This window comes from Lathamus discolor, chromosome 14, assembly GCF_037157495.1.
Source record: "Lathamus discolor isolate bLatDis1 chromosome 14, bLatDis1.hap1, whole genome shotgun sequence".
NCBI lineage: Eukaryota > Metazoa > Chordata > Aves > Psittaciformes > Psittacidae > Lathamus > Lathamus discolor.
Window position 1 is genome coordinate 1,323,257 of NC_088897.1, and position 26,243 is coordinate 1,349,499.

At 59.1% G+C, this 26,243-nt stretch overlaps 1 protein-coding gene across 1 annotated transcript; it reads left to right on the forward strand.

The window, feature by feature from the left end:
* Positions 1-5,178: 5,178 nt before the first annotated feature.
* MLXIPL (MLX interacting protein like) lies at positions 5,179-26,088 on the forward strand. The gene is given in 17 exon segments (XM_065694370.1): positions 5,179-5,837; positions 13,516-13,622; positions 13,735-13,817; positions 13,991-14,080; positions 14,805-14,849; positions 15,142-15,340; positions 16,017-16,094; positions 20,198-20,411; positions 20,413-21,035; positions 21,600-21,673; positions 22,097-22,271; positions 22,930-23,042; positions 23,219-23,338; positions 23,642-23,769; positions 24,125-24,248; positions 25,130-25,259; positions 25,659-26,088. Coding segments are annotated over 17 exon segments (2,718 nt in total). The 5' UTR covers positions 5,179-5,541; the 3' UTR covers positions 25,778-26,088.
* Positions 26,089-26,243: the final 155 nt, after the last annotated feature.

A 26,243-nucleotide genomic window follows, 5' to 3' on the forward strand; every position in this document is an offset into this window, starting at 1 on the left:
AAATTTCCTTCCAGGCAGAGGGAATCAGCTTTCTCTGAACTAGGGTTTCCCAACCTTTCCCAAAGGGTTTAGTTATTTGGGATGCCACCATACTGTTTGGAGAAGAAGCTGATATTCTATCTTCCCCCAAAAGCTTTTGCTGCTTTCCCTTAGCTGTTACCTTGTGATGTGACCCACTTCCATCCTGCACTTGGCACTTCCCATCCACGCCAGCACACCCTTGCCCTGGTTCCTCCCAAGGCCACATCAAGTGACGTCTGTGTGAAGCTGGGCTCTTGGCACCCTTTTGAGCAGAGTGAGGCACAGCATGGTGTGCTGCAGATGCTCTGTGCTCTGTGTCCACCTGCGTCTGCCATAGTGCTCTGGCACAGAGGGACTCCATCCCTGGGGTCTCCTCCTGTAGGCTTGCAGGAGGACCCAGGCTCCTCAGGTGCTCCCTTTGCTCTGTGCCTCTCTGCCTCCTGGGAAGTGCCTGCTCCATTCAGCTGTGTTTCCAGTTCCTAAATTTGCCTCTTGTGGGTTGTTTCTCTCCTTCATTTCACAGCAACCTGCTCAAATCCTGCCCAGATCAATAAATCAGTAAACACTGGCACTGGTTGCCCAGAGAAGCTGCGGCTGCCCCATTCCTGGCAGTGCTCAAGGCCAGGTTGGACACAGGGGCTTGGAGCAAGCTGCTCCAGTGGAAGGTGTCCCAGCCCGTGGCAGGGGCTGGAGCTGGATGAGCTTTAAGGTCCCTTCCAACACAAACCATTCTATGATGATTCTACGAAACCCTGCCCCATGGGCACCCACACACTCAGGGCAAGCAAAGGCCAGCCCCATTAAAAGGCAGAGGAAGCAGAGAAGTGATGTGCTGTAGGCATGATATGGCAGCACTGCCACCGTTGGGACTGTCACAGCTGTGACATCCCAGAGGAAAGAGCACTTCCGGCAGCAGATAGAGATGGAAGAAGGGCCATGTCCCCACGGTGAGTCACATATCATCACATTTTAAGAGCAACAGCCACCCGTGGTGCTGAGAAAGCTGCTAGTACTAGCTGCCTGCTAGTTCTCATTAAGACTATATTTCACTTTCACTGCTCATAATGATGAGCTCTTTGCTTCTAGGAAGAACGCTGTGCTTCATCTCGGCCCTACAGCTGTCCGTTTCCGAGGCAGTCCCCAGGGTCCTTTCTGATGATGTGCAAAGATCATGTGAGGTGACCTTCTCGTGCATGTGGTACTTGTCCACACCAAAGGAGAGATTGCCTTGGCACCTGCAGCTTTCAGTTACTCTGGAAAGCGTCATCAGATTAAAGCCTTAAATCTGATCCCTGTAACACAGCACCGAGCCAACAGGCTGCAGTTGTAGGTGGCAAAACTGCACCAGTGCCTAGTGCTTCCACCTCCTCCAATCCCTAAATGAGCTCTGGGATGATAATGGCTTCTGGAATAGTTGTTGACATTTTATTGCAGAAAATCACAGAATCCCAGACTGGTTTGTGTTGGAAGGGGCCTTAGAGCTCCTCCAGCTCCAACCCCTGCCACGGGCAGGGACCCCTTCCACTGGAGCAGCTTGCTCCAAGCCCCTTCCAACCTGGCCTTGAAAAAATCCTGACAGGCAACAACAGGCACGTTGTGTCTGGTTCTGAGCCATTTGGGGTGCAATGGTTTCTGCTGCAGCAATCTGGAGATCCAGCCTTCCCAAATGAGCATTTTTGCTGCAAACCTGCAGATGGCTGCATGACTAGCATGACACTAGAACTTGCTGTCACTCAGGGGTCATCAGCCTCCAAGGTGGGGCTCTATCTTTTTCAGGACTTCATTCCTGCCACCACTGTGGCCTCACGCAGCAGCACTGGGGAGGGCTTGGGTGTTCCTTGTGAAGGACCTCAGCTCCAGAGGGAAGTGGGTACAGTGAGCCCGTGGCAAGAGTTTTCCATCTCTTCCTCCATTCTTCAGCTGCCCTGGTGAAGACCACTGACCCCATGGGAAATCTGGCAAGACCAGCAGCATGGCACCATCTCCTTCACCCATCCCTGCAAAGCAGGAGCCATTGCAGGCACTGCTAGTGAGACTGCATCCACTTGCCAGCATCCTGCAGTCCAGTTCTCGAGCTTTAATCCAGTCCCCTCTGTTGGTCACCATTTGGTGTCTAGGATGGAGCCTACCTACAGGAATTTCATCTGCTTCCTCGTAGAAAATGTGGTCCTCAGAGCTATCTCCAGGAAATATGGTGAGCTTGCACAAGCATGGATTATGGGTTCAGGAATACATCTTGAGATGAACTTGCCAGACATTGCTTTGCCTGGTGCCCCTGGTTCCTGTGCTGTGAAAAGTGCTGAATAACCATTCTCTAACCACATTCCTGCTGCATCAGTATCTACACCCCCAGTGTGTTCCACCTCATTCATCTCTCTTCTAACACAGGCAGCCCTGATCTATTCAGCTTTTTCTTTCAGGGATGCCATTCCCACCTCTGATCACCCAGCCTCCTCATCTCAGTGGCCTTTTCAGTTCTTCTATTTCTCTTCTGAGCTGGGCACCACAACTGCACCCAGCTGCGAGCACCCTCCAGTTTATACAAGGGCAAGCGATGCTTTGTGCTCAGAATCCGTTCCTTCGCTTACAATTCTGAAGCCTTTTTACATTTGAATTGTTCCTGAGGATTGCCTACAATTGCCCTCAGATCTACCTCTTGAACGGTAATCGCCAATTTCACTGTGTACAGTACAGTTAGGGCTGCACTTCCTTTATCAGCATTGAATTTCTTTTGCCACTTTATCACCCGCTCCCTCTGCAGCCTGAAACCTTCTGAAGCTTTCTGCAGACACTGTTGGATGTGACTGTCCTGAATTATTTTCCGCACCAGAAGCTGTTGTCACTGTGCTATTTACTGCCTTTTCTGAAAAACCCAGCCCCAGCAGAGGTACTTGTAGCATCCAATAGGCCACGTTGTGAATATTAACCAGCTACTCTTATTGTTGCTTTCCAGCATTGCAAGCTATTGATCTGCTGCAGCTCAGTGTCTTTGAGACTCTAGGACGGACATCCTTAAAAGCTTTTTGGATTACACGATGTTGATCAGATCACTTGTGTTCGCGTACAACGCCTCTCCTTCCAGCAACCGTAACAGATTGCTGAGCCACAGCTTTCCTCTAAAAACCTCCACTGACTCTTCCTCAGGTTATTGTATTTATCCGCAAGGTCCCACAAATTCCATGTTCATTACAATTCCCACCACTTGGTGCAGAAATGAGACCTCTAACACTGGCGATCCCTAGATGGGTGGCCAAGCCTTCCAAAAGTGGCCGCTGTCTGTCTGTGCCACCTCCATTCCCTTGGCAGGCAAGGAACAGGTCCCAGCGACTGTCAGCAGATCTGAAACGTTCTGGTGGAGCTTGGTGAGGGCTCCTGGGACCTCTCAGTCCCAACGCTGTTCTCCTCCCAGACACAGAGGCGGTTTCTCCCTGCTGATGGTGTTGGGGTCATTTTGGAGTCTTGCTGCGGGGACTCTGACCTCTAACCTCCCGCGGGGCAGTGCACATCTTGGGACACCTCTGGGACATCCACCTTGTGTTGCACTCAGGTCTACAACTCCCTTGCCACGCTCTCCAAGACTCTGTTGCACCTATGTGGCTGTACCAGGCCTTAGGATCCAAACAGCCAGTTACAAAACCCCTCACCACTGCAGCCTGCCCATTCCTCTGTGGGATCCCTGCTCTGGTCCATCGTTTGATGGGGAATGTCCTTCTGAGGGAACCATCAACCCCTTCCCCAGGTTGAGTGCCTTTCATCCAAGAGATTTCCCTCCTCTGTGGCACAAGGGCTGCTGGACCAGGGACGAGGGAGTTATGATGTCCCTAAAAGCCTCACTGATGTATTTCTCTGCTTCCCTTAGACATATGCTGTCCCAGAAGACCAAAGTCTGCCTTCAGTGGTAAACAGATGGTAAATGATCCTGGGACAAACCCTGGAAAATCCCTTTTGCACAGCATGGCTCTGCAGTAGGAGCACTCCCAGAAACCCGGCGCATCTCCGGTATCTTTGTTTCTCTTCTGGCTTGTCTAGTTCTTAGTTTCCCAGGACACCCACATGCCCATCATTGCTTTACAATGTCTGCACACAGTAGTCTTAAAATGATTTCTCTTCATTACCTTGACAGGCAGCTCGGGATGGGCTGACTTGGTGGTGCTGAATCACAGAGCAGGGAAAGAGCTATGGAGCAGCACAGATCTGCCTGAAAAGCAAGGAATCAGTTTCTAAGTGGGGTTTGCACCCATCAGTGTGAAAATACCCAAACCAGCTCTTTGTACATGTGCTTCTTGCAGCTCTGAAAAAGCGCCTGGATGGGAGCTCACTCCTCTGGAGCAGCAAAAGGCCCCACCAGTGTGCTACGGAGGGTGCTCTGCTACACCTGCAAGCTGGATTAAAGCTCAGATGCTATGTTAGTTTTATGCCACTGTTTATGCTGTGTTTTCATCAGAGGTACTCAAAAGCTGTCCTGGGTGCTCTCCAGGTGTGCGTGCTTGTGCCAGGTTTGGGAGCTAGGGAAGAAGTAGCCAGAAACTAGAAAGAAAAAGAAGTGATTTAGGCCTGAAGTTACATGACTGTGTCTCCCTGTGGCTGTGGTCAGTGAGGAGATGCTTGTGACATAGATGTGACTGGCATGGCACATGCTATGGCAACAGGTCTCGGTATTTCTCAAAGAAGAGCATTGGAGGGGGCTGCCTGTCAGCATCTCTCAGGACACCTCAGAGCTGAAGACAACCCATTTGAAGGACTGCATGACTACAAGGTGTGTAAATCTCACCACACCTGAGCTCACTGTTGTTGTCTCTTGCATTCAGCTTTCGCATCCCCTTTCTTGCCAGGTCACCCCTTGGAGCAGGCTCCTGCCTGGGCTGTTTCTCAGCACATGGCTCGGTAACTCCACATTCCTTGTGCTGAGCTGGGTGCCCGTTGCTATAATTTCACCTGTTTGTGTCCCTTAATCTGTATTTGTTCCCTTGGAAGTGCACGGAGATACATTAGGGCAGAGGCACTGGGTAAATACAGCCAGCGCGCCCGGGGCAGTGATTAACCCGGGTAAACAGAGCTCACCGCAGCGCACCCGCGGCCGCCGGAGGGGAGGGGACGGGGACCCGCGCCCGCCCGCCCCGGCTTCGCAGGGCAGATAAAAGCCGGGGCCGTCGGGCACATCGGCGGGAGCAGGAGTGGAGCTGAAGCTCGCGTGGCAGGGGGCCAGTGGCCCGTGCCCGAGCGCTGTGTCCCGGCCGCAGGGTGCCATGGGCGGGATCAGCCGCCGCCGCTATAAATAGGGCTGGTGACGCTGCTCGGCAAAACGAAAGCTGACCCTTGGAGTGCGGAGCAGGCAGCGTGGGCCGGGGAAGGGAGAGCGGAGCCGAGGAGGAGGAGGTGTGGTGTGGCTGTGGTGTGGTGTGGTGTGGGTGTCCTGAGCTGCGGAGCCCAGCGGCACGTGCTCTGCGCCGACACAGCATCCCCAGCGCTCTGGCACTTCCAGGACATGGACCTCAGTGCTGGGGCAGGCCAGTGAAGGTGATGGCAGGAACTCAGGTGGGGCTCCGGGGACCCTTCCCGGAGCCCGTGGTTGGGCCATGCCCCATGTCTGACTCTGACTCAGACTCTGAGGACACGGCTGTGGGTGGCACAGGAGCTGGTGCCAGGGCGCAGAACCCCTCTCAGGTCATCCACAGTGGTCACTTCATGGTGTCGTCCCCGCACAGCGACTCGCTGCCCCGGCGGCGCCATCACCGCACCGAGCCCGAAGCGGCCGATCCCCGGAGCATCGACCCGACCCTCACCCGGCTCTTCGAGTGCATGAGCCTGGAGTACAGGTGAGTCGCAGGGACCCTTTGCTGGCATGTGTCTCATGGACCCCCCTCGCTCTTTGAAGGAGTGAGGCTGGCTGAGCCCTGCTGCCCATCCAGACACTTGCTGCAAACTGGCATCTTCCTCTCCTTCTCCATTGGACTGCGATGTGCAATGTGCTCAAAGCCCACCAGCCTGGGAGGGCTGGGGGACAAAGAGCTGGTGCTGGGTTCTTGGCTGTGGAGCCAGATGAGTTCTTTCTCTCTTCACATGTAGCTTAACCCTTCTCCAACTTCTCATGAGATCTGGAGTCACTGCATCCAGCTGTGGCACCCTCATGGCCAGATCCTGCACTCCCTGTAGAGCAGCAATAACCCTGTGGGCAGTCAACACTTAGTCTTTGGCAATCCAGCCCAGAGCAGGAGTCCTGCCTTCCCGTCCTTGGCTCTGCCCACGTGTCCCGAGGTTATTCTAGGGCATGCAGCAGCACTTGGGGCTGGATGGCTGCACAGGGCTTTGTCCAGGGCCTTTGAAAGCAGCCCTCCTTCTCTCCTTCAAAATGGGACGGGTGACTGCATCATTCCCCCAGCCACACAGATCAGCCAAAACCAAGATGGTAGGGACCTGCTCATGTCTCTCAGTGACAACAGCAGAGCCTGCATCATGTCTCTTAGTGCCTTGGTCCACACTCTTGGAGGCAGCTCCCCTCTTTTGCCAAGGCCCCAAGGTTTTGAGTTCTCTCAAGCATAGCACCAGAGTGACTTGCTCAACTGGTGTCAGCACAAACCTGCTTACATAGCTTTCCCAAAATGTCCAGGTGAAAACCGGGAATGACAATGTCCATGCAAAAACAAAACCTCAGCAAAACAGGCTTCAGGAGTTGTCTATTGCCTTGTTTCACACAGGGTCTCATTCAGTTGCTGACCTTTAGCTATGCCTTGAAGACCTCGAGTGCTGAACATGATGGAATATGTGGTCATATTCCAGCACAGCCCTGGTGACATGGGGCGCTGGGACAGCATTCCAAGGGTACTCGTTGCCACATAGCTGTGTACACCTGGCCCATGGCCACATCACTGGTTGCAGGGTTCGCTCATGGTCAGCATGGCACAGCCTCCTCCCAGGTGCTGGCACTCTGTGGGACCATGGTGAGCCTCAGCATGGGGGGACAAGTCAGGGGCAAGTCACCCCTGAATGCTACACACAGGGGACATTCAGGCACTGTTGGCCACACTCCTTTACTCCCCCACACTTGTTGTGTTCTGACCCTTGCAGCTCGGGGCTGGAGGAGCAGGCACTGCTCCACCCCAAGTGCTCAAGCTCTTGACTCCTGAGATGCGCCACAGCCTCTGGATGCCCCAAGCTCTGGTGCTCCTTGGGCAGAGGGGAAAGGGGCAGGGTGTAGCTGCCTTGGCAGCAGCTGCTGTTGGCCATGATGCTGCAGGCAAGGCTCCATCCCTCCAGCTCTCTCCAGCCTCTCTTCTCCAGGCTGAACACACACATCAGTCACCCTCCTCTTCTGTCGTGCACATTAGTCGCCAACCATCTTAGCACCCTGCTGCAGGATCACTCCAGTTTGTGAGCGTCCCTCTTTCGTCAGGGCCACCAGTCTGGACACAGTACCCAAGCTTGTCCTTAGCAGTGCTGCATGCAGAGAGCTATCACTTCTCCTGAGCTGCTGGCTGAGCCATGGCTGCTGCAGCCGCCCATCCCTTGCTGCCCAGGCTCACACAATTTCCAAGGCAATCCACTAAACTCTCTAAACAGTATCGTTTTCCATGGCTGTAGCTCAGCTTTCATAGAATCATAGAATCACAGAAGGGTTGGGGTTGGAAAGGACCTTAGGATCATGTAGTTCCAACCCTCCAGATTCATGTGGGCAGCTGTAATTCCTCCCCTCTCCAACGCTCCTCCGTGGCACTTCACAGATGTTTTTGGCAGTCCTGTCTCAGCTTGAGCAGTCACCCTGAGGATCTGATGTATTATCCCTTCAGGGGCTGGACTGAGCATCATCCTCACTGGGAAAGGAGCCCTCTCTCCACATCAAGCTGGCTTCTGGCAGTAACTTCTTTCTTCAGATCTCTCAAAGAGAGGCAACCCCCTCCTCCTCCACCAGGTCTTCCTCCTGGTGCTGGGATGCAGCAGTTCCCAGGCCCTTTTCCCCAGTACCCATTTTCCAGGACACTCCCAGCAGCTCTCCTACCAAAGACTTCATGAACGTCTTCCACTCCTTCTCCTGCAACGCGCTGCATTTCTGAATCCCTTCCGAATCCCTTCCTTAGGCTGTTGTTTCTCCACGGGTTCACCCCCCCTGCAGCTCACTTGCCTTCATTCCCCCCAAAAGCTGAGCATGTGGAGCTGAGCTCCTTCAGGATCTCTTCACACTTTGGCCTTAGCGTGGTCTCCCCACCCAAGCAAGCTCTTTCTCCCCGTGACTGCAGTGGGACTCCCCGTGTCCCGCCTTGCAGAGTGGGTCTCCTTTGTTCACACAGCTTCCTGTGACCCACTGCAGGGAGCCACTGGATCCCTGACCTGGGGAGCTGTCCTCCTGAAGGGAGAAAAAACTGGGTGCAGATGGGAACTGCAAACTGCAGCCACTCGTGGTGTTATTTTGCACGTGCCTGTCTTGTGCTTCAGAAGCCTTCTGTAGCTGTTCTTAGGGTGGGATGCAGATTTAACCTCCTCTGCTCCCCTGCAGATGCTGAGACGAGAGATTTAGCGGGCAGGGGCATCAGGCTGTTAAGACGCCTGGAGTATTAACTCTGCTCCTTTCGTGATTTAAATGGAGGCAGGCTTCAATTACACTCTTACACTCCCTACGAATCCATCCTCCTGGCAAGCTGATAGCAGGCTCTGAGGCTTTCCTAGCACTGGAATTGCTCACATAGCTTTGCCATACTGTCTCTTTGATTCTGTAATTCACAGTGCCTTGAACACTCATGCACCAGGGCAGAAAGCACCCAGGCAGAGATCACAGTGATATACACACTGGGCTGCCCTCTCCCCGTTTCCTTCTCTCCGGATTATCCTGAATTTCCCTTTGACCTCCCAGCAAATCCCTCACCTCCGTCTCCCCCAGTTCACCAGCACCCGCCCGCAGCCCTGTGCATTAGCTCAGAGTGGCTGGAAGTGCCTTGCACTGACGTGGCCACATCCTGGGATTGCTGGGTCCATCCCCACCATCTAAGGAGGCTTTGGACTCATCCAGACCTCAGACCACCTGGATGCTGCCTGTACCCTGGCTGGACGGCGGCAGGAGCCGAGGGGGGGCAGAGCTCGGTGCCGATGGCAGCGGAACCCCTTGAGGCTTTGCGGTGGGTCGGGCAGTTTCTGCTGTGGATTATCCACACGAAGGGCAATAGTGGGTCAGGGGAAAGGAAAGGCTTGGGCTGAACCCACCCATGCTGAGCATGTTGTGCTGTCGCTAGTGGCAGGGAGCTGTGTGCCTTTTCTCTGTCATTTTCCAAGGATTTGGGGCTCGTCCTGTACAAGCAGTGTGCAGAGGAGCTGGCTGGTATTCAAGTCTGTTCCCACTCGAATGTACATGGGGGTCATATCTCCAGAGATCACCAAGACGCCCACCTTGGTTTGCAGCTATCCAGCTTCCTGGACAGCTATTTGCAAGAAGACTCAGATCACAGAACCCCAGCCTGGTTTGGGTTGGAAGGGACCTTAAAGCTCCTCCAGCTCCAACCCCTGCCACAGGCAGGGACCCCTTCCACTGGAGCAGCTTGCTCCAAGCCCCTGTGTCCAACCTGGCCTTGAGCACTGCCAGGGATGGGGCAGCCACAGCTTCTCTGGGCACCCTGTGCCAGCGCCTCAGCACCCTCACAGGGAACAGCTTCTGCCTAAGAGCTCATCTCAGTCTCCCCTCGGGCAGGTTCAAGCCATTCCCCTTGGCCTGTCCCTGCAGGCCCTTGTCCCAAGCCCCTCTCCAGGTTCCCTGCAGCCCCTTTAGGCACTGGAGCTGCTCTCAGGTCTCCCCTTCAGGAGCCTTCTCTTCTCCAGGCTGCCCCAGCCCAGCTCTCTCAGCCTGGCTCCAGAGCAGAGCTGCTCCAGCCCTCACAGCATCTCCATGGCCTCCTCTGGACCCGCTTAAGCAGGTTCAACTTAAAGAACTTTCCTTCTCCTCTGGGGCACTCCATGCTTGCTATGCAGGAAGGATGGTGGCTGCTCAAGAGGCAGAGCTGTGAGTGTAGTAGCATTCCAATCTGGGAGTAAATACACGGAGCAGGTCCCTATCTAATCCGCAGTACACCCTATTAACACCTTTGTTACAACACTGCCCTCGAGTTAACTCAGGCAGCGTGATGCCGAGCTGGAGCAGCAGCCTCTCCATCAGCACAATGCGGTGAAGAAAAAAAGCTCATTTAGACAGCAGAGATTTGAAGCTGGATTTGAGCACGGTCGGTTTTTTACTTGGAGGCACTTTCCAGGAAAATTGTGGTTAGATTTTTAACTTTCCTTTCTCAGACTCTGCATCTTAGCGCATAAAAATTCCAGAGCAAAACATTATTTTAGGAGCAAAAGCTGTGAGAAATGGAACATGAGCAGTCAGGACTTGCAGGGAATGCTGTCCTCTTTCAGCCACCCTGGGGCACGCTGCGTCCCAACAGCCCTGCATCTACACCAGATCCTTCCTCCCCTCTCCTCTCGCTGTTGATGCAGAGCAGATTACTCACTTTGCCATGAAGGCAGGGGCTGCAACACCTTAAACTTCTGGACAGGCTGAATGAATCATGGAGCAAACCCAGGAGCTACTAGACAAAACAGAGTCGGTGCTGACCCACAGCAGGTTTGGTCCCAGGCTGAACCCGGTTCCTACCTCACCCCATGCCCCCTTAGACGATGGTGGCACTTGCGTCCCCATTCCTCTGCAGCATGGGGCAGTCGGGGACATCCCAAACCTTTCTCCTGTCTCAGCGTTGGGTTTGCATTCACCTCCCTGGGAAGGGTGGGGCCATTTCCAAGGCAAACCAGGGAGCAAAGATCAGCCTGATAAGCCCCAAAACTGAAAGGATTGTTAATGGGCGACAAAGGCTCCTATGGCAAAGCCCAAAGGCATCTCCCATCTGCCCCAGGACCCGCAGCAGCTCCATGGCCACAACCCCACCAGCCCCAAGCGTGGTGGAGGTGCACATCCATGGGCTGTGGTCCTGAGTTCGTGCTGCCTCCCTTGCCCTGGCTGTCGGTGGGCGGCACCGGTGAGGGTGGCCGGGTAGCCTTGACCGGTATGATATGGCCACGTGCCCGGGAAACCCGTCCCTTCCATTGGCTCCTCTGCTTGGCACCACCGCGCTGTTTGCCTTGTGCCACGGGGGAAAGTTCAAACTCCTGATGATAGCAGAGTGGCCAGTGCACAGCCACGTCCTTAACTCTCTGCAGGCTGGAGCCACAGGACACAGGTCCTTCCCCAGCCTCTTGGGCCGTGGGGTGGGCTGGGTCTCCTTGGGGAGACCATCCCCATCCACCCCATGGATGGGAGCACCTGCTCCAGACACATCCCTGCATCAGGCTGTGGAGCTGAAGAGGTCCCCGTCCTTGTTCCCTGCAGTGAGAGGGGACAGCATCGCCCTCCTCTCCCCTCCACCCTGGCATGCTTCCTCCCGCCGCAGAGCTGCGAAGGGCCAGGACAGGGCTCTTTCTGCCTGCACTGCTGCCTGCCCAGGCTCTAACCTTGGGGACAGCAGCCTGTTTGCAATCCAGCTCCTTGCTGGTACCGCTGCAGAGGGAGGGAGCCCCACTTGCTGTGCCGTGGCGTGCCAGATTTCCAAAGGGCAGGTTAATGCAGAATAGGCCAGTGTTTGTTCAGGGGTGCTCTGAGGTTTCACAAGCTTGAGTGAACAAGTGTGCTGCTACTTAAAGCCTTACCCAGGCACTGCTGTCATCCCTAGCACCTCCCTGGGGACATGGACTGACAGCATCTTGAGGGACCCAAGAGATGCTGGCAACGAGGGAATACAGCCTCCCTAAACCCAGCCCAGCATCAACCCTTCCTCCTCCATGCATGTGCCCAGCATAAGGGGGACCCAAAATAGCACTGAGCTCTTTAAGGGGCAAACTCTCAGCATGGACTTCCTGGGGAGGGATGCTGTGCAGCCTCCAGCCTGCCCAAAAGGGCCCCTCTGTGAAGCTGACATTGCCCGAGGCCATGCCCTCATAGGTGGGAGAGCCAGGGCAGCTGCTGAACACGCAGGCAGAGGGGAAAAGGACCCCAGAGTCATGCAGAGAGACCCCAGCATCCCCATGGAGCTCCTGGGGCAGCAGGACCCTCAGGACCTCCGTGGTCGGTGCACACCAGGCCATGTCCCCTCAGCTGGAAGGGAACAAGACGATTAGTGAAATGAGGCTGCCTGCACTGTGGGCCCCATTAGGGACATCACCGCACCACAGAGCGCTGCAGAACAAACACAGCTGCTGCTGGGAGCTGGGAAACGGGAAGGAGGGCGGGCTGGGGGCTGCGATGGGGGGCACAGGTCTGTAGGACATGGGTGCGGAGAAGAGCTCAGGGCAGTGCTGGGCTGAGGGCAGGGCTGGTCCCGCTCTGTGCCTGTCTTGGGGCACAAGTGAGTGTCCCTTAATGTCTATAACATACTCCAGTTTTCTCTCTTGCCTTCCTAGACCCATGCAGATGCCTGTCCTTCTACCTGCGCCTGCCCCCAGCTGAAGGGAGATTTTCCAAGCCCTGCCTGGCATTAAAAGAAGGGTCAGAAACAGAACCACAGAACCCCAGCCTGGTTTGGGTTGGAAGGGACCTTAAAGCTCCTCCAGCTCCAACCCCTGCCACAGGCAGGGACCCCTTCCACTGGAGCAGCTTGCTCCAAGCCCCTGTGTCCAACCTGGCCTTGAGCACTGCCAGGGATGGGGCAGCCACAGCTTCTCTGGGCACCCTGTGCCAGCGCCTCAGCACCCTCAGCACCCTCACAGGGAACAGCTTCTGCCTAAGAGCTCATCTCAGTCTCCCCTCGGGCAGGTTCAAGCCATTCCCCTTGGCCTGTCCCTACAGGCCCTTGTCCCAAGCCCCTCTCCAGGTTTCCTGCAGCCCCTTTAGGCACTGGAGCTGCTCTCAGGTCTCCCCTTCAGGAGCCTTCTCTTCTCCAGGCTGCCCCAGCCCAGCTCTCTCAGCCTGGCTCCAGAGCAGAGCTGCTCCAGCCCTCGCAGCATCTCCATGGCCTCCTCTGGACCCTCTCCAAGAGCTCCACGTCCCTCGTGTTGCTGCCCCAGAGCTGGATCAGGGCTGCAGAGGGAGCTCCCCAGAGCAGAGGGGGAGATGCTGCAGTGAGGCAAGAGCCACAGCACCACATCCCCCCAGCATCTTTCCTGGGCAGGAAACTTTCTTTGTATCCCCTGAGGCCGGGATGGAGATGTGCTGGTGGGGGGCAGCGGGGTCCCTCCTTGTTGCCGAGTTTGAGCCTCAATCTGCCTTAGTCCTAGGGGCTCGAGAAGCCTCATGTGGGTCTGTGAAGCTCACGGTCTAGGTCTGTGCTGCTCCCAAGGTGAACGTGAGCTCAGGGTGCTCTCGCGGGGGCTCCCAGAGGTGCCTGGCTAACAGCCTGCAGCACAGCCACGTGGCTGCTCCCGCTCCAGACGTGCCACCACGCTGGTGGCCTGGTCCCCTCTTGAGACACCTCCCTCTTGTGAGACCCTGAACTGGGCAGGCTCGGGGATGCTGCCCCTCAGCCTCTCCTTTGCTTGGTGTTTTAGTGGGAAGCTGGTGTCTCCAAAGTGGAAGAATTTCAAGGGGCTGCGGCTGCTTTGCCGGGACAAAATTCGTCTCAACAATGCAATCTGGAGAGCGTGGTACATCCAGTGTGAGTACGGAGCCAGAGCCCCTGTGCCTGCCGAGTGCAGGCGATGCCAGACGGGATGGGGCTGCCCAGGGCTGGACCCATAGGTAAGCCAGCTGTGTGTTCCCATGTGCAGATGTGGAGCGGAGGAAGAATCCTGTATGCGGCTTCATCACCCCGCTTGAGGGCTCAGAAGCTGATGAGCACCGAAAACCAGAGGTAGGGCACGGTCCCTTGCAGGAGCAGGTCTGGCAGTGCAGGGGCAGAGCTCGCAGTGTGTCACGGATCTGCTGGGAAAGGTGTTTCTGATGTGGCACAAGGAAAGCAGCCCTGGCTGTGGGGGGCTGTGGGCTGTGGGGATCAGCCCTCACCCCCCTGTCCTGCCCCACCAGGCTGTTGTGCTGGAGGGCAACTACTGGAAACGCCGCATCGAGGTGGTGATGAGGGAGTACCACAAGTGGAGGATCTACTACAAGAAGCGAGTGAGTGGCTCTGCCCATGGTGCTGCGTGTCCCGTGGTGGTGTCAGTGGTGGGACAGGACACCAACATACCCAGCATGGAACCATGGCTGACCGGGAGCAGGATGTGGACGGCTCTTGCCAGCCTGGGAGGGGATGCTGGCTGCTCACATGGTGCTGGTGGGGAGGAGTTCAATGGGGACCCCATCGCATGCTGTCTGCAGTGCTGGCTGTGCTCTGGCTGACTGTCCCCTGCCTTTTGCACTGTCTGGGGCTGGGTTTGGCAGCGCACCCACAGCACACGTGTTGGGCTGGGCTGGGATTCGCAGGCATGCTGCTGGCAGCCACATCTCACCCTGCCAGCACGTGCTGCCAGGCAGGCTGGGTGGCTCCATGCGGCTCTGGTTGCCTGCTCTGCTCAGGCTGGCACCACAGCCTTGGCCTCCTGCCACATGGGGTGGAGCGTGGTCCAGCCTCACCCCCAGCTACTCGCTTGGGACCCATAAAGGCTGGGGTGACACAGGCAGGCAGGGTGCTGGCAGTCACACACAGCACCAGTCCCACCACCGCCACAGCTGCTCAGCCCAGACCCTGTGGAGTAAAGGCAGATGTGAGCTCATGGCAGCCACACTGAGCCCTCCAGGGACCTCCATCCTAAGTACTGCTCCCCTCTGCCCTGCCCCTGGCGCTGCCCCACACTGTGCCTGCCTCGGCTGCGGGGTGACATGGGCTATCTTCGCCTTCCAGCTCCGAAAGACCACTCGGGAGGAAGAGGTCTCCAGTCCAAAGCAAGTGAGTCTGCTGGGGAAGGGTGGGGAGGGGGCATTAGGGGGGCACAACACAAACTCCTGCACTGGGCAGCTTGGGAGAAGGGCAGGGAAAAGCACCAGGGCATGCCAAGCCTTATGGGATGGGATGCCAAGCCCTTAGGATGCCGCACTCACACTTCTGGAAGCACCAATGTGCCAGGTGTGAAGCTTTGGAGTGATAAATGCTGTAGGGAGCATGGGAGCTGCTTGGGAGAGCAGCTGGGGAGCCAGGCATGGGCCCTTCCCACTCGGCTCCTTTGCTTCATCTCATGCAGGATGAAGATCTCTGGAGGCCGATGGAGAAATGGTGCAACCAGCTCTTCTGCAACGTGGTGCCCATGCTGCTTGGGGATGAGGAAGAGGAGCCAGGGGGTAGGCAGCACTTTGACTTGGATACCTTCCTCTCGGACATCTCTGACACCCTCTTCACCATGACACAGACGCCCAGTGCCCATCAGGCACTCCCCGAGGATGGTAGGTGTTCCAGACCATGCTCTAGCAGGATGCCCAGGTGTGCAGCACACATGGTAGCACCTTGCTGCCTCTTGGCTTAGACCCTGGGAGCTGCTGCCTGTGTCTTTTGAGCAGAGAGGATCCCCTGGCATCCTTCCTGCTGGGGCAGGAGCAGGGAGTGCTACGAAGTGAGAACTCCATTTGGGGAGGGTGGGAACATCCCCTCCTTGGGTGGCTCCCTACAGACTGCCTCAGGTGCGATGTGCTGAGCTGCCCAGGCAGCACTAGAGCCGTGACGGACCTTGCACCAGACTCCAGGGCAGTGCTGCCAGCCCTGGGTGAGGAGCAGACAGGTCCTGCCTTCCATGGCCACCCTCTGCTGTCCCTGCCTGGCCAGGTCCCTGGAGCTCCTGCAGCACCAGATGTCAAGGATCATCTTTTCCCTGGAGTTCTTGGGCACTGGATGCAGTCCCAGGGGCACTGGTGGGCAGGATGCTGGGGTCGGGATGGTCCTGGGTCTCCACAGAGTGGGCACCCACCTCCCTGCCAGTGCAAGGAGCAGCAGCCCAGGGTGACTCTGGGGTGCCACGGGGGGTCACAGCCAGGCAGGCATGAGGGCAGGGCAGGGAGGAACCCCGAAGGGGGTATTGAGGGTGCTGTGCCTGGGCCCCAGCATTGCAGCTCTGCCTTCTTCCAGCGTATGTTGGGAATGCTGACATGATACAGCCGGACCTGGCGCCCCTGCAGCCCAGCCTGGATGATATGGAGATCTCAGGTAAGAGCCAGCCACATCCCACACAACCCAGCACGGTCTGCACCCCGCTGCAGCCCAAAACTGGCCAGGCAGCAGCAGGGGCTGCAGGGGTGGCCTGAAAGCCCCAGACATGCACTGGCATGGAAAAGCCGCATGCACGGGCAGGGTGCTGTGGCAGGCTGCGGGGCAGAACCTCCACGGCTCCGGATTTCTACAAAGAGAAATCGGGGGGATCCCAGGGTGCCAAACCACCTCCCTTCGGCTGCAGCCAAATGCCAAGTGTCCTCCACAAGAGAGGGGACACCTCTGGAGAGCAGGTTCTGTGCTGCTGGGTCCCCCTCCTCAGCCCCCTGCCCAGCCATTGCCAGGCTGAGCAGCCACGGGGGCTGGCCGAGAAGCGGGTCCCCGTGCTGGGCAGTGCTCTGTGCCCCGCCAGGGACAGTGGCAAACCGAGCACTGATGGCCACCTGGGGCAAGGGGGCTGCTGAGGGCACACCGGGGAGTGGGCAATAGCAGCCTCCTGCCATGGGGCTGCCACCAGCGCTACCAGGCAGGCTCCAAGCTGTGCTCGTGAGCGCCGTGGGGTCAACTGGGACGTGTCCTGGTCCCCAGTGTCCCCATATACCAGGGCAAGGCGCTGCCGGTACACGCTGCACTGGGGACCAGCTCTGCCCTCAAACATGCCAGAGCTGGTGGCCTGGGAATGCTTTTCAGGCTGGAAGCCAGCGTGGGTTGGTTATTGCAGCCTTCCCAGGTAGCTGGTGGCCTTGGGCAACACCAGCATCTCTGGACCCCTCTGTGCATCCATCAGCACCCTGTGAGCTCCACAGCCATCTCCACTTCCTTTGGCAGGAGGAAACAGGGGTGCTTGAACCACACGGCCATGGCGTGATGCAAGATAAGATGCTCTCAGGGACTAGGCTAGGACACTCTGATGTGCTGGGACAGGCAGGGGGATGCCCCAGGGAGGGATGTGATGGGAAGGCTCTTGCCAGCATCTTCTTGGCTCCTTCCTTCCAGAGGTCCCATCAGGATGAGACCCTTTCTGGGAAGAGGGTCTGTTCCCACTGCTGGCCCTTTGCCTCCTGTCCCCAGGTGCCCCAAGTAGGTGCCAGTCACTGGTAGGTGGAACAGCTCCGAATGAGCCACAGTGATACATGACAAGTGTCCCTTGCCCTGAGAGACCCTGCACAGGGCTGGCAGTCTGCTCTAGCCCCTCTCAAGCAGCACCTCACCACAACAGTGTCACAGTAGCAGGCCTAGAACCTGCCATTTGTGCCACCACACGGCACAGCCTCATGCTCAGCAGGAGATGGCAAGGGGCAGGGGGTTACCCACCTGAACCAATACATTTCTATTAGCAGCCAAGTTGTCTTTTGTTTCCTGGGGAAAAGGCCAGCATTTTGCTCAAGGGTGCTGCGTGGGAATGGAACAGGTCTTACTGCAAGCCACTTCGTTGCAGGAGAGCATCTCTTCCAAGGAATGTTTAAGGCCAGGTTCGACGGGGCTGGAAGCAGTCTGCTCTATTGGAAGATGTCCCTGCCCATGGCAAGGGTTGGAACTGGAGGAGCTTTAAGGTCCCTTTAACCCAAACCGTTATAGGATTCTATAATTCATGTTTTGCCCAAACTCTGGAGATCCACATGGGGGGACTGCTGGGGCTGGGGAGGGTCTCAAGTCCAGCTGGGGTCAGAGACAGCGTCCCAGGTATGGCTTGTGTGCCCCAGGGCTTTTGTGCTCCCGTGAGTGGGAGTCTTGTCCCAGACATGGCATTTCCTGGGATGCTGCGCAGAGCAGCCCTGCTGACAGTCCTGTGACAGCGATGAGGGAGGTGGGTGTGCGCTGGGCAGAGGGGGTGTGTGGGGCAGGGGTGTAGGAGCAGAGGTGCTCACACCCCATGTGATGGGCAGTGCCAGGTCATGATCCCACAGGGCTGTGGGATGACTGGGGAGAGGAGATGGGGGCTGAATGCTGGGCGCAGGCTGCCAGAGCCAACCTAATCGTGCCCCTAAGGCCACTTTTCTAGCAGGGTGTGTAGCAGGGAGCCTTGCACAGAGCACCACGGGGCACACGTGCAGGGTGGGCGCTGCAGCGGTCAGCACAGGGCTCACAGGGCTGCCACTGTGTGTGGTAGTGGTGGCAGAGCTCAGCGCCTGTCAGTCAGCACAGGCAAACCAATCCCCAAAGGAGGAAGCTCCTTGTGTTCGCCCGGGTGCCGGAGCACGGTGTGGGGCAGATGGAGAAGTCCTGATGGCAGAGGCAAGGGAGCAGCCGGGCCCCAAGCTCTGCTGGCACTGCGCTCCAGGTAGGACCCGTACAGGGCACTGGGGTGCAGGGGGCAGCACTGGCATCCCATGGGGTGGCATCACCCCACCTTGCTGCAGGGCTCACTCGGGGCCTGGTGCCAATGCTGGAGTGTTTTTGGTTTAGGAATGGGTTCTGTAGCCCCAGTCCCAGCCCTGGGTTTGAATGGGATGCCAAAGGTGTGGTGTGCCATCCGCACGGGCTCTTCTCCCGTGAGCAGTGATGTGCCCTGGCCGCACCATACTGTTGGGGAGAAGTCAGGGTGATGCAATGGTGGAGAGGAGTGTGGGCAAGAGCTGTGGGGTGGGGAAGAGGTAAGAAGAAGGGGGGACGGGGTTCCTAGGAGCTGCCAGCCCCCTTCCATCCATGCAGCAGAGCAAGAGGCACAAGAGGAATTGAATCTGCAGAGCTGGGCACCAGAAATGCCTATAAATACCCGCAGAGCTTCAGTGTGCCGTGTGGGCATGACGAAGAGCTGGGGGCAACGTGGGGTTGGGTGCTGCACCCTCGGAAGGCTGAGACCCTGCCTGGCAGCACCACAGCTCACAATGAGTGGAACGGCAGTGATGGCTCTGCCATGCTCCCTGGCATTCACCGTATCCTTGGCAGGGGGAAGGGTCAGGCTGAGGGCTGAGTGGGGCAGCTCAGGGGCGGCACTGCACTGTCTCGCACTGGGGTTACCCTTGGCTGCCAGCACATGGCACCGCTGGAGTCATCACCGTGCTCAGCTCCATGGCATCCCACTCTGCTGGCATGTTTGCTTCTCTGATGGAGATTCAGAAGGGTCTCAGAGCTTTGCAGGTCCCAGCCAGGGCACGCTGGGTGCCGGAGTCTGCGCCACACTGGAGGCAGAGCAGAGTCCTGGGGCATGGCTACGCGTGTGGGCACCAGAGACAGCATGTGGACTGAGCTGGGCTCTGCAGGAAGCAAGATGGAGCCTGGGGCAGTGATGGTCATGTCAGCCAAGGGGTTGGGAGCATGGCTGGGTGCTCCCCAGAGGGGATGCCAGGGTTGCTGCTCAGGCACAGAGTCTGCCAGCCTGCAAACCCAGCCAGCACTCCTGCTCCATCCTATCGGCAAGCATCCAGCAGCCCCATCCCCAGCTCAGAGTCATCCTCTCCAGGGCAAACCCTCCTGGTGGTGCTGCCCGAGCCAGCACTGGCGCAGGCAGCCACAGCGCCAGCACCAAGCCGAAGCGTGCATGGGGCTGCCGTGCCCGGGGAGCTCATTTCCCCAAGGAGGTGGCCCAAAGCGTCAGGCCAGCCCTTTGCGCCACAGCGTCTGGGCCTGCGGAAGGAGCAGGGTTGTGGGAAGGGGAGAGGAAGGGAGAGGGAGTCGCAGCAGGGTCACGGGGCTCAGCTTCGGGAAGGCCATGGGATGTGGTTAGCCGCAGGCTGCATGCATGGCACTGCTGGCGGGGGGGGGGGGGTAAGAGCTCACCATGACTCCAGGGGAACATCCCCCATGGCTGGGGGATGCTGTGAGCTGTGCCTCCAAGCCCGCCCGCTGTGGCTGCCCCACAGTCTGGGGGTCACGGTGCCTGCCCCAGACTGGAGCTGGTTCAGGAGGGGCTGTACAGCCACCTAGCCCTGGGAGCAGCCCTGGAGCAGAAGGTGCCTGGCTGGGTGTCAGGATGGGGTCCCCTGCCTTGGGTGGCACCCTTGGGTGGGTGTTCCTATCCCCTTGACGTGGCAAGGCGGGCCACAGGTGCAAACCTCTGGCAGTGCTGGTAATGGGGTACAGCTTGACCCAGTGTGCCCTGGGGCTTGACATCCCCTCTCTGGGAAGGTTTGCTGATGCCCACCACTCTGTCTCCACAGATATCTTCACCAGCCACCGGCCACTGCCATCGCAGATGCAGCCAGGCTACCAGGAGCCACCCTGCTTCATGCCCATGGCCGAGCCCCTGTTCAGTGATGGGGGGTGCCTGATGGGTGCTCGGGGGCTGCCCACAAGCCCCGAGGCCCCGCTCTCACCCAGCACCCTCCTCCAGGTGAGCAGGACCACAGCCCGCAGCCCGCGGCCGCAGTGCCCCGGCCACTGCTCTGACCACCCTGTGTCTCCCGCAGCCCGGCGGTGCCTCCCAGCTTGGCCTCCACGGCGCCTTCCTGGGCCCCGAGCTCCCCCCAGCCCTGCTGCCCCCCAACACCCCCACCACAGTGCCCAGCGACCTCAGCCCCCAGCTCCGACACAAGCCCCTGCTGCAGTACGGGCCCCCCAGCCTGGAGCCACCAGGACCCCACTACCCCCCTCCCAGCCTGTCCCCCGGGACATCAGTGCTGAGCCCGGACCCCCTGTGCTCCCCCATCCCAGCACCTCGCTGCAAGTTCCCCTACCCCAGCTCCCCCAGCCCTTCGCTCCTCATCCATCCCACATCCCCCCTCTCAGCACCCTGCTTCGCCCCCCACTCCCCGGAGCTGGGCTATGCTGTAGGCATGGTTCCCCCGGGGTACCCTGGCCCGGCTGCCCCCGAGCTCCTGCCTCCCACCTCCCTGCTGGGCGACCCCAGGTTTGCCCACCCCAAGGGGCTGCCCCAGGGCAAGAGCGAGCGACTGAAGGCAAAGCCCAATGGCACCAAGGTGAAGAGGCTGCCGGGACCCCCCCCACCGACACCCCTGGCCATGCCCAACCCCTGCCTGAGCCAGCTCCTGACCGCAGGTATGGGGGCCCGGGGCCAGGCACTGGTGGGGGGAGATGCTGGTGGGGTTGGGGGGGGATTGGAGGTGGGACCCCACTACCTGCCTGGGGTTGGATGCTGGGGATGCTGGGCAGGGCGTGTGGCTGCCCCCACAGTGAGGCAGCCCCAAAGGCGGGGGGAAGCCATGTCCAGGGAGGTCTCCCCGCAGGGCTCAGCCACGGGCACCACTGCCAAGTCCCTGTGTCCCCAGCCTGGTCTCCTGTTGGCACAGATGGGCTGAGGGGTCCTGCCCGACCTGCTGCCCATACATGAGATGGGACAGGTCCCACGCAGGCTGTCATGGATGTCTGGGGGGAGCTGGGGGTCCCTGCCTGCACCAAGACTCCTGAAGATATCACTGCTGTAGGGAGCAAAGGCAGCTCTCTCTCTAAGGGCTGCTTCACCCTTCTCTGACACAGACAGCAGGGAAGGGCTGCAGCAATGCCTGTGCTGGGGGGGGGCTGGTTGTCCTGGGGGGCAGAATAGGTCCCCAGGGCCCCAGCACCCTCACACAGCAGTTCCCTTCTGCTCCCTGCCCTCTGCAGCCAAGCAGGAGCCAGTCCTGGATGCCCCAAGCCCGATAGGTGAAGGACTCGTGCCCACATCCCCTGTTTCCCCGGTAAGCACCTGCCTAGCGCCCGGGTTGGGAAATGCCTCCTCAGGTCAGGCACTGCCTTCTCCTTGTTGCTGGGCAGGGGTAGAGCTAGGGCAAGGGGGGAGACGGGGCTCTGTGGGGTCACCCTTTGCAATATGGAGCTGGACAGGCACAGGGAGAAGGAGGTGGCATGTGGGGCAGGAACCACCTGTAAAGAAACGGGGTGGAGGTGGGAAGCACCCCCTTGCAGGGCCCCTCTCCTGGGGCGATGGGGCTGGGGCTGCCCTGCAGATGGTGGGAAGAAGTTGCATGTCCCCTTTCCCTGTTCCCCCGCGGTTCTGATGTCAGTGCCTGGGCACCGACCAACCCAAAGGGAAGGTCTGGTCCCCGGCGCACGTGGGGCGCTGGGTCCCCAACCTCCCCCTTCCCTCTGCCTTCTCCCTGCAGCAGAGCGCTGTCCCCGACGTTCCTGCCGCCTTCCTCTCCAGGATGGCCCGGCTGAGCCCAGGGCTGGCTCCTGGCTCCAGCCCTTCCCAGGTGGTGCCGGTGCCGCTGGCGGGCACCCAGCCGGGCGCACTGGTGGTGCCCAAGGCGGAGCGGCTGTCCCCCACACCAGCTTGCGGTGAGTCTGGGGCACGCGAGGGAGCTCCCCAGGACACTGCATTCCCTGCAGGGAGCCCGCACCAAACGTTACGGGGATGTTTCAGGTTTACTTCAATCCCAGATATTTACATTTACCCGGCTCAGCACGGAGGAGTTCTTTGTGTGTGGGAGGGAGGGCACAGTCCCTTCACCTGCCTTCTTCTACAGGGACAAAAGCAGAAACAGGAAAAGACAAAAAGGAGCAAAATGTCGGGCTGTGGTTTTGAAAACCCGGAGCTTGGGTTTTGAGCAGGAAGTGCCCTGCTTTCACCCGCAGGAACCAGAGCGGCGGCTGGAAACCAGGCTCTGGTCTCACCCTCTGTTTCGGTTTGGTGCTGCAGACCACTGCCTTGCTGCCTTCACTCCGCTCCCCTGGCAAATTCCACCACAAGAAACACTGGGAACTTCAAATGTCACATTCCAGATGTTCCCATTTCTGAGCCGTTGTAAAAAATGAGTGGGATTTGGGACAGGAGAAACTGATAAGATTTGGTTGGATGCTGGGGCAGATGCCCTGGGGCTGGGGTAATGCTGGAGGCTGCTCTTCTCTGCCCATCGCAGCATGGGATCCTGATGTCCACCCATCATGAGGGGCTGCTGCTGCCTCTCTCCCCAGAGCATTACTTTCCCTTTTCCAGGCATTGACTGGCCCAAACCTGGCCAGGCTTCCCCGAGACCCACCACAGGGCTGGGCACTGGCATCCCCCTGCACCATCCCGTGTCATGTCGGGGCAGGCCTGAGCCCAGCAAGGTACACCCGGAGCTACGGGAGGCACCAATTCCATACGCACCCCCTTTTCCTGCTGCCCTCCAAGCTTCCCCCATACCCTCACTACAAACTCTGGGCAAGCTCAGCCCCGCTGGGGCCGGTGGCTCGGGGCTGGCCCTGCTGCCAGGAGGTGCCTGATGGCACTTCTCCACTGGCAGGTGGAGAGCCGCCGCATCACACACATCTCTGCTGAGCAGAAGAGGCGCTTCAACATCAAGCTGGGCTTCAACACCCTGCACAGCCTGGTGAGCACGCTGAACGCCCAGCCCAGCATCAAGGTGAGTGTCCAGGGCTGCACGGACCGGCCAGCCCGGAGCATGGAGGGACAAGGTGGGTCCCCTGGAGATGCTGCATCTCCAGCCTGCCCCAGTGCAGGGAGCTCTTGTCCTGTACCCCAGCCCTTTGGGCAGGAGGCTGCAAGCCTGCAGCAGGCACATGGAGACCCATATGGTGCAGCTGTGCCAGGGTGGTCTGGGCACTGGAGCAGGGCACCTCTTGCATTGCCAGCCCTGCTGCACTGGGTGCCCCACACCCTGCCAGTCCCAGCAGCTCCCTGCGTTGTCTCACTCTGTGTCCCTCAGGTCAGCAAGGCCACCACCTTGCAGAAGACAGCTGAGTACATCTGCAAGCTGCAGCAGGAGCGGGCAGCCCTGCAGGACGAGGCACAGCGGCTGCGGGAGCAGATCGAGGAGCTCAATGGCTCCATCAAGTAAGGGGGGCATGGCTGGGGCAGGCAGGAGGGAGCCACTGCCTGCATCGGGGTATCCAGGCAGGGCAAGCACTGGGGAGGCAGCAGGACACAGCAGGTCCCTTGAGCACCTCCCAGGACCTGCACTTGACTCTGCCCCACCTCAAACCCTGTTTGGAGGAGGGATGATGCTCAAGAGGCAGTGCCATGTGGGACCAGCGCATGGGGCCATGCCCCACAGCTGCCCTGGGAGGGGGATGCTGCCTGCTCACCCCTACTGAGAGCTTAGGTCCTGCCGGAGCCTCTCCCCCCAGGGCAGCCCCTGTGGCTCCCAGCCTCCTGAACATGGACCCACAGCAGTGCTGGTGCCCCACAGCCTCTGCCAGGAGCAGCTGCCAGCCACAGGGGTGCCCATCACACGCCAGCGCTTCGACCAGATGCGCAGCATGTTTGACGAGTACGTCCGCTCCTCCACGCTGCAGAACTGGAAGTTCTGGATCGTATCCTTTGGGGCCAGTGCCTGCAGCTCGCTCAGAACCCTCCAACAGACACCAGGTCCTCTGCTCCACCCACTGCTCCTGGGTCTGTGGGGTCCCTCCAGCTCAAGAGGCTCTGGAGGCCATGGGAAGAGGTTTCCCAGCCAATGGCACATGGTGGGACACGCTGAGATTAGGAGGCAGCTTCTGTTACGAGGGAGCAAACCCTGTAGGTGTAAATGGTCAGTCCTTGGGGAGCAGTCACTGGCAGAGCTGAGCTCGTGCAGGCAAGAGCTCCTGGTAATGTGGGAACTGGCTGTGGGAGGCAGCAGCCATCAAGTAGAGATTAGGAAAGGTCCAGACACAAAGTTGGGGATAAGATGGCTTGGTCTTGGTGGCCACGTGGCACACATTGGAAACCCAGGTGTGTCCATGCCTGGGACACAAGTCTGGGCTCCATGTGGTTGGAAGAATGGAGGAGACCAAGGGCCAGGGAATGGGTGGTCAAAGTGGTGCACAAAATCACCAGTCCCCAGTGGTGGTCCCAGCAGAGGAGCACACTGGACACACTGGTATGCCCTGCTCCTGGTCACTCCAGAGGACACTGCGCTAGTAGTCTCCTTGAAGAGTTGCCTTGTGTCTAATCAACCATTTCTGGCAGCTTCAGTTGTAATGGGGGTGACACAGCTCTCCCACTGCCTCCTAGTGACACTCAGTTCCCCATCGCTCCAGCAGTATGGGCTGGTGCCCAGCATGGTGCTGTGCTGAGAAAGGGACACGGCAGGTCTGCCCAGGTCTGGGCAGGGAGGTTTGTCCTGCTACCTGTAGGAGAGTGCTGCCTGAACCTTACAGGTGGAATCCATGCTCTTGGCAATGCTGGCCCTTAACTCCTCCGCTCCCATCAGTTCAGTATCATCATCCGGCCCCTCTTTGAGTCTTTCAATGGCATGGTCTCCACCGCCAGCATGGAGAGCCTCACGCAGACGTCTCTGGCCTGGCTGGATCAGCACTGCTCTCTCCCAGCGCTTCGGCCAAGTAGGTGTCCCTGTGCCTGTCTGCAGCGCCCTGAAGGTGCCGGGCTGGCCCGCGGCATGGACTGATGAGAATGCAGAGGGGAAGAGGCCAGGGGTGTCCCGGGGGGCAGTGGGGCTGGCGCTGCACCACGCTGCTGCTGCTGCACGGGAGGGAAGCACCCACCGAGTGCTCTGGGGCTGTGTGCTCGGTGCTTTTCCACGTTCCTTTCACACCCGTGCTCCATCCAGCCTGCGGAGAGCCTGCGTCCCGGCTGGGCAGGGCTCGGAGCAGGGGTGTCCCTTCAGTTTTCTGCTGTGTCAGGGAGGTGTCGGGAAGAGCCATCTCCCCCGGGATGGGTTAACCCTTTCAGCCCTCAGGGCATGGGGGCAGCTCACGTGTCCCACGTCTATCTCCCCGCAGCCGTCCTGAGCTCCCTCCGGCAGCTGAGCGTTTCCACCTCCATCCTCAGTGACCCAGCCTGCATCCCCGAGCAGGCGACGCGGGCAGTGGCAGGGATGGGCCGTGGTGGCTCCTCGTAGCTGCTCCCGGCCCGGCTTTCCCAGCCTTGCCGAGACCTTCGGTGCTGAAGAACGAGCACCCACCAACGCCAGCAAGGAGCCGCCGGCAGCGCACTGTGGCCGGGCTGCTCGGGAAGGGGCACGGCTGGCAGCAGCCGGGTCCCCTCCCGTGGGCGTCCCTGCCTGCGCGGGGCAGAGCCTGCACCCGGAGCCGGCCAGACGCCAGAGTGGCGCAGCGGGGTCCTGCCTGCCCGGGGCCGGGAGCCCGGGGCAGCGGGAGCTGCGGGGCGGCGGTGCCCGGCTGTTGTGACTGATAAAGAGCTCATTCTGTCCACAGGCCCCAGCGTGGTTCTTCCTGCGTCGGGTCTGATGTGCCGCGGGGCAGGGTGAGGGCAGGGGTTGAGCAGGGGCAGGAGCACAGGCAGGGGCTGGGCAGCGGCACGGGCAGGTCCGGCGCGGGGCGGTACCGCGCACCCGCCGCTAGGGG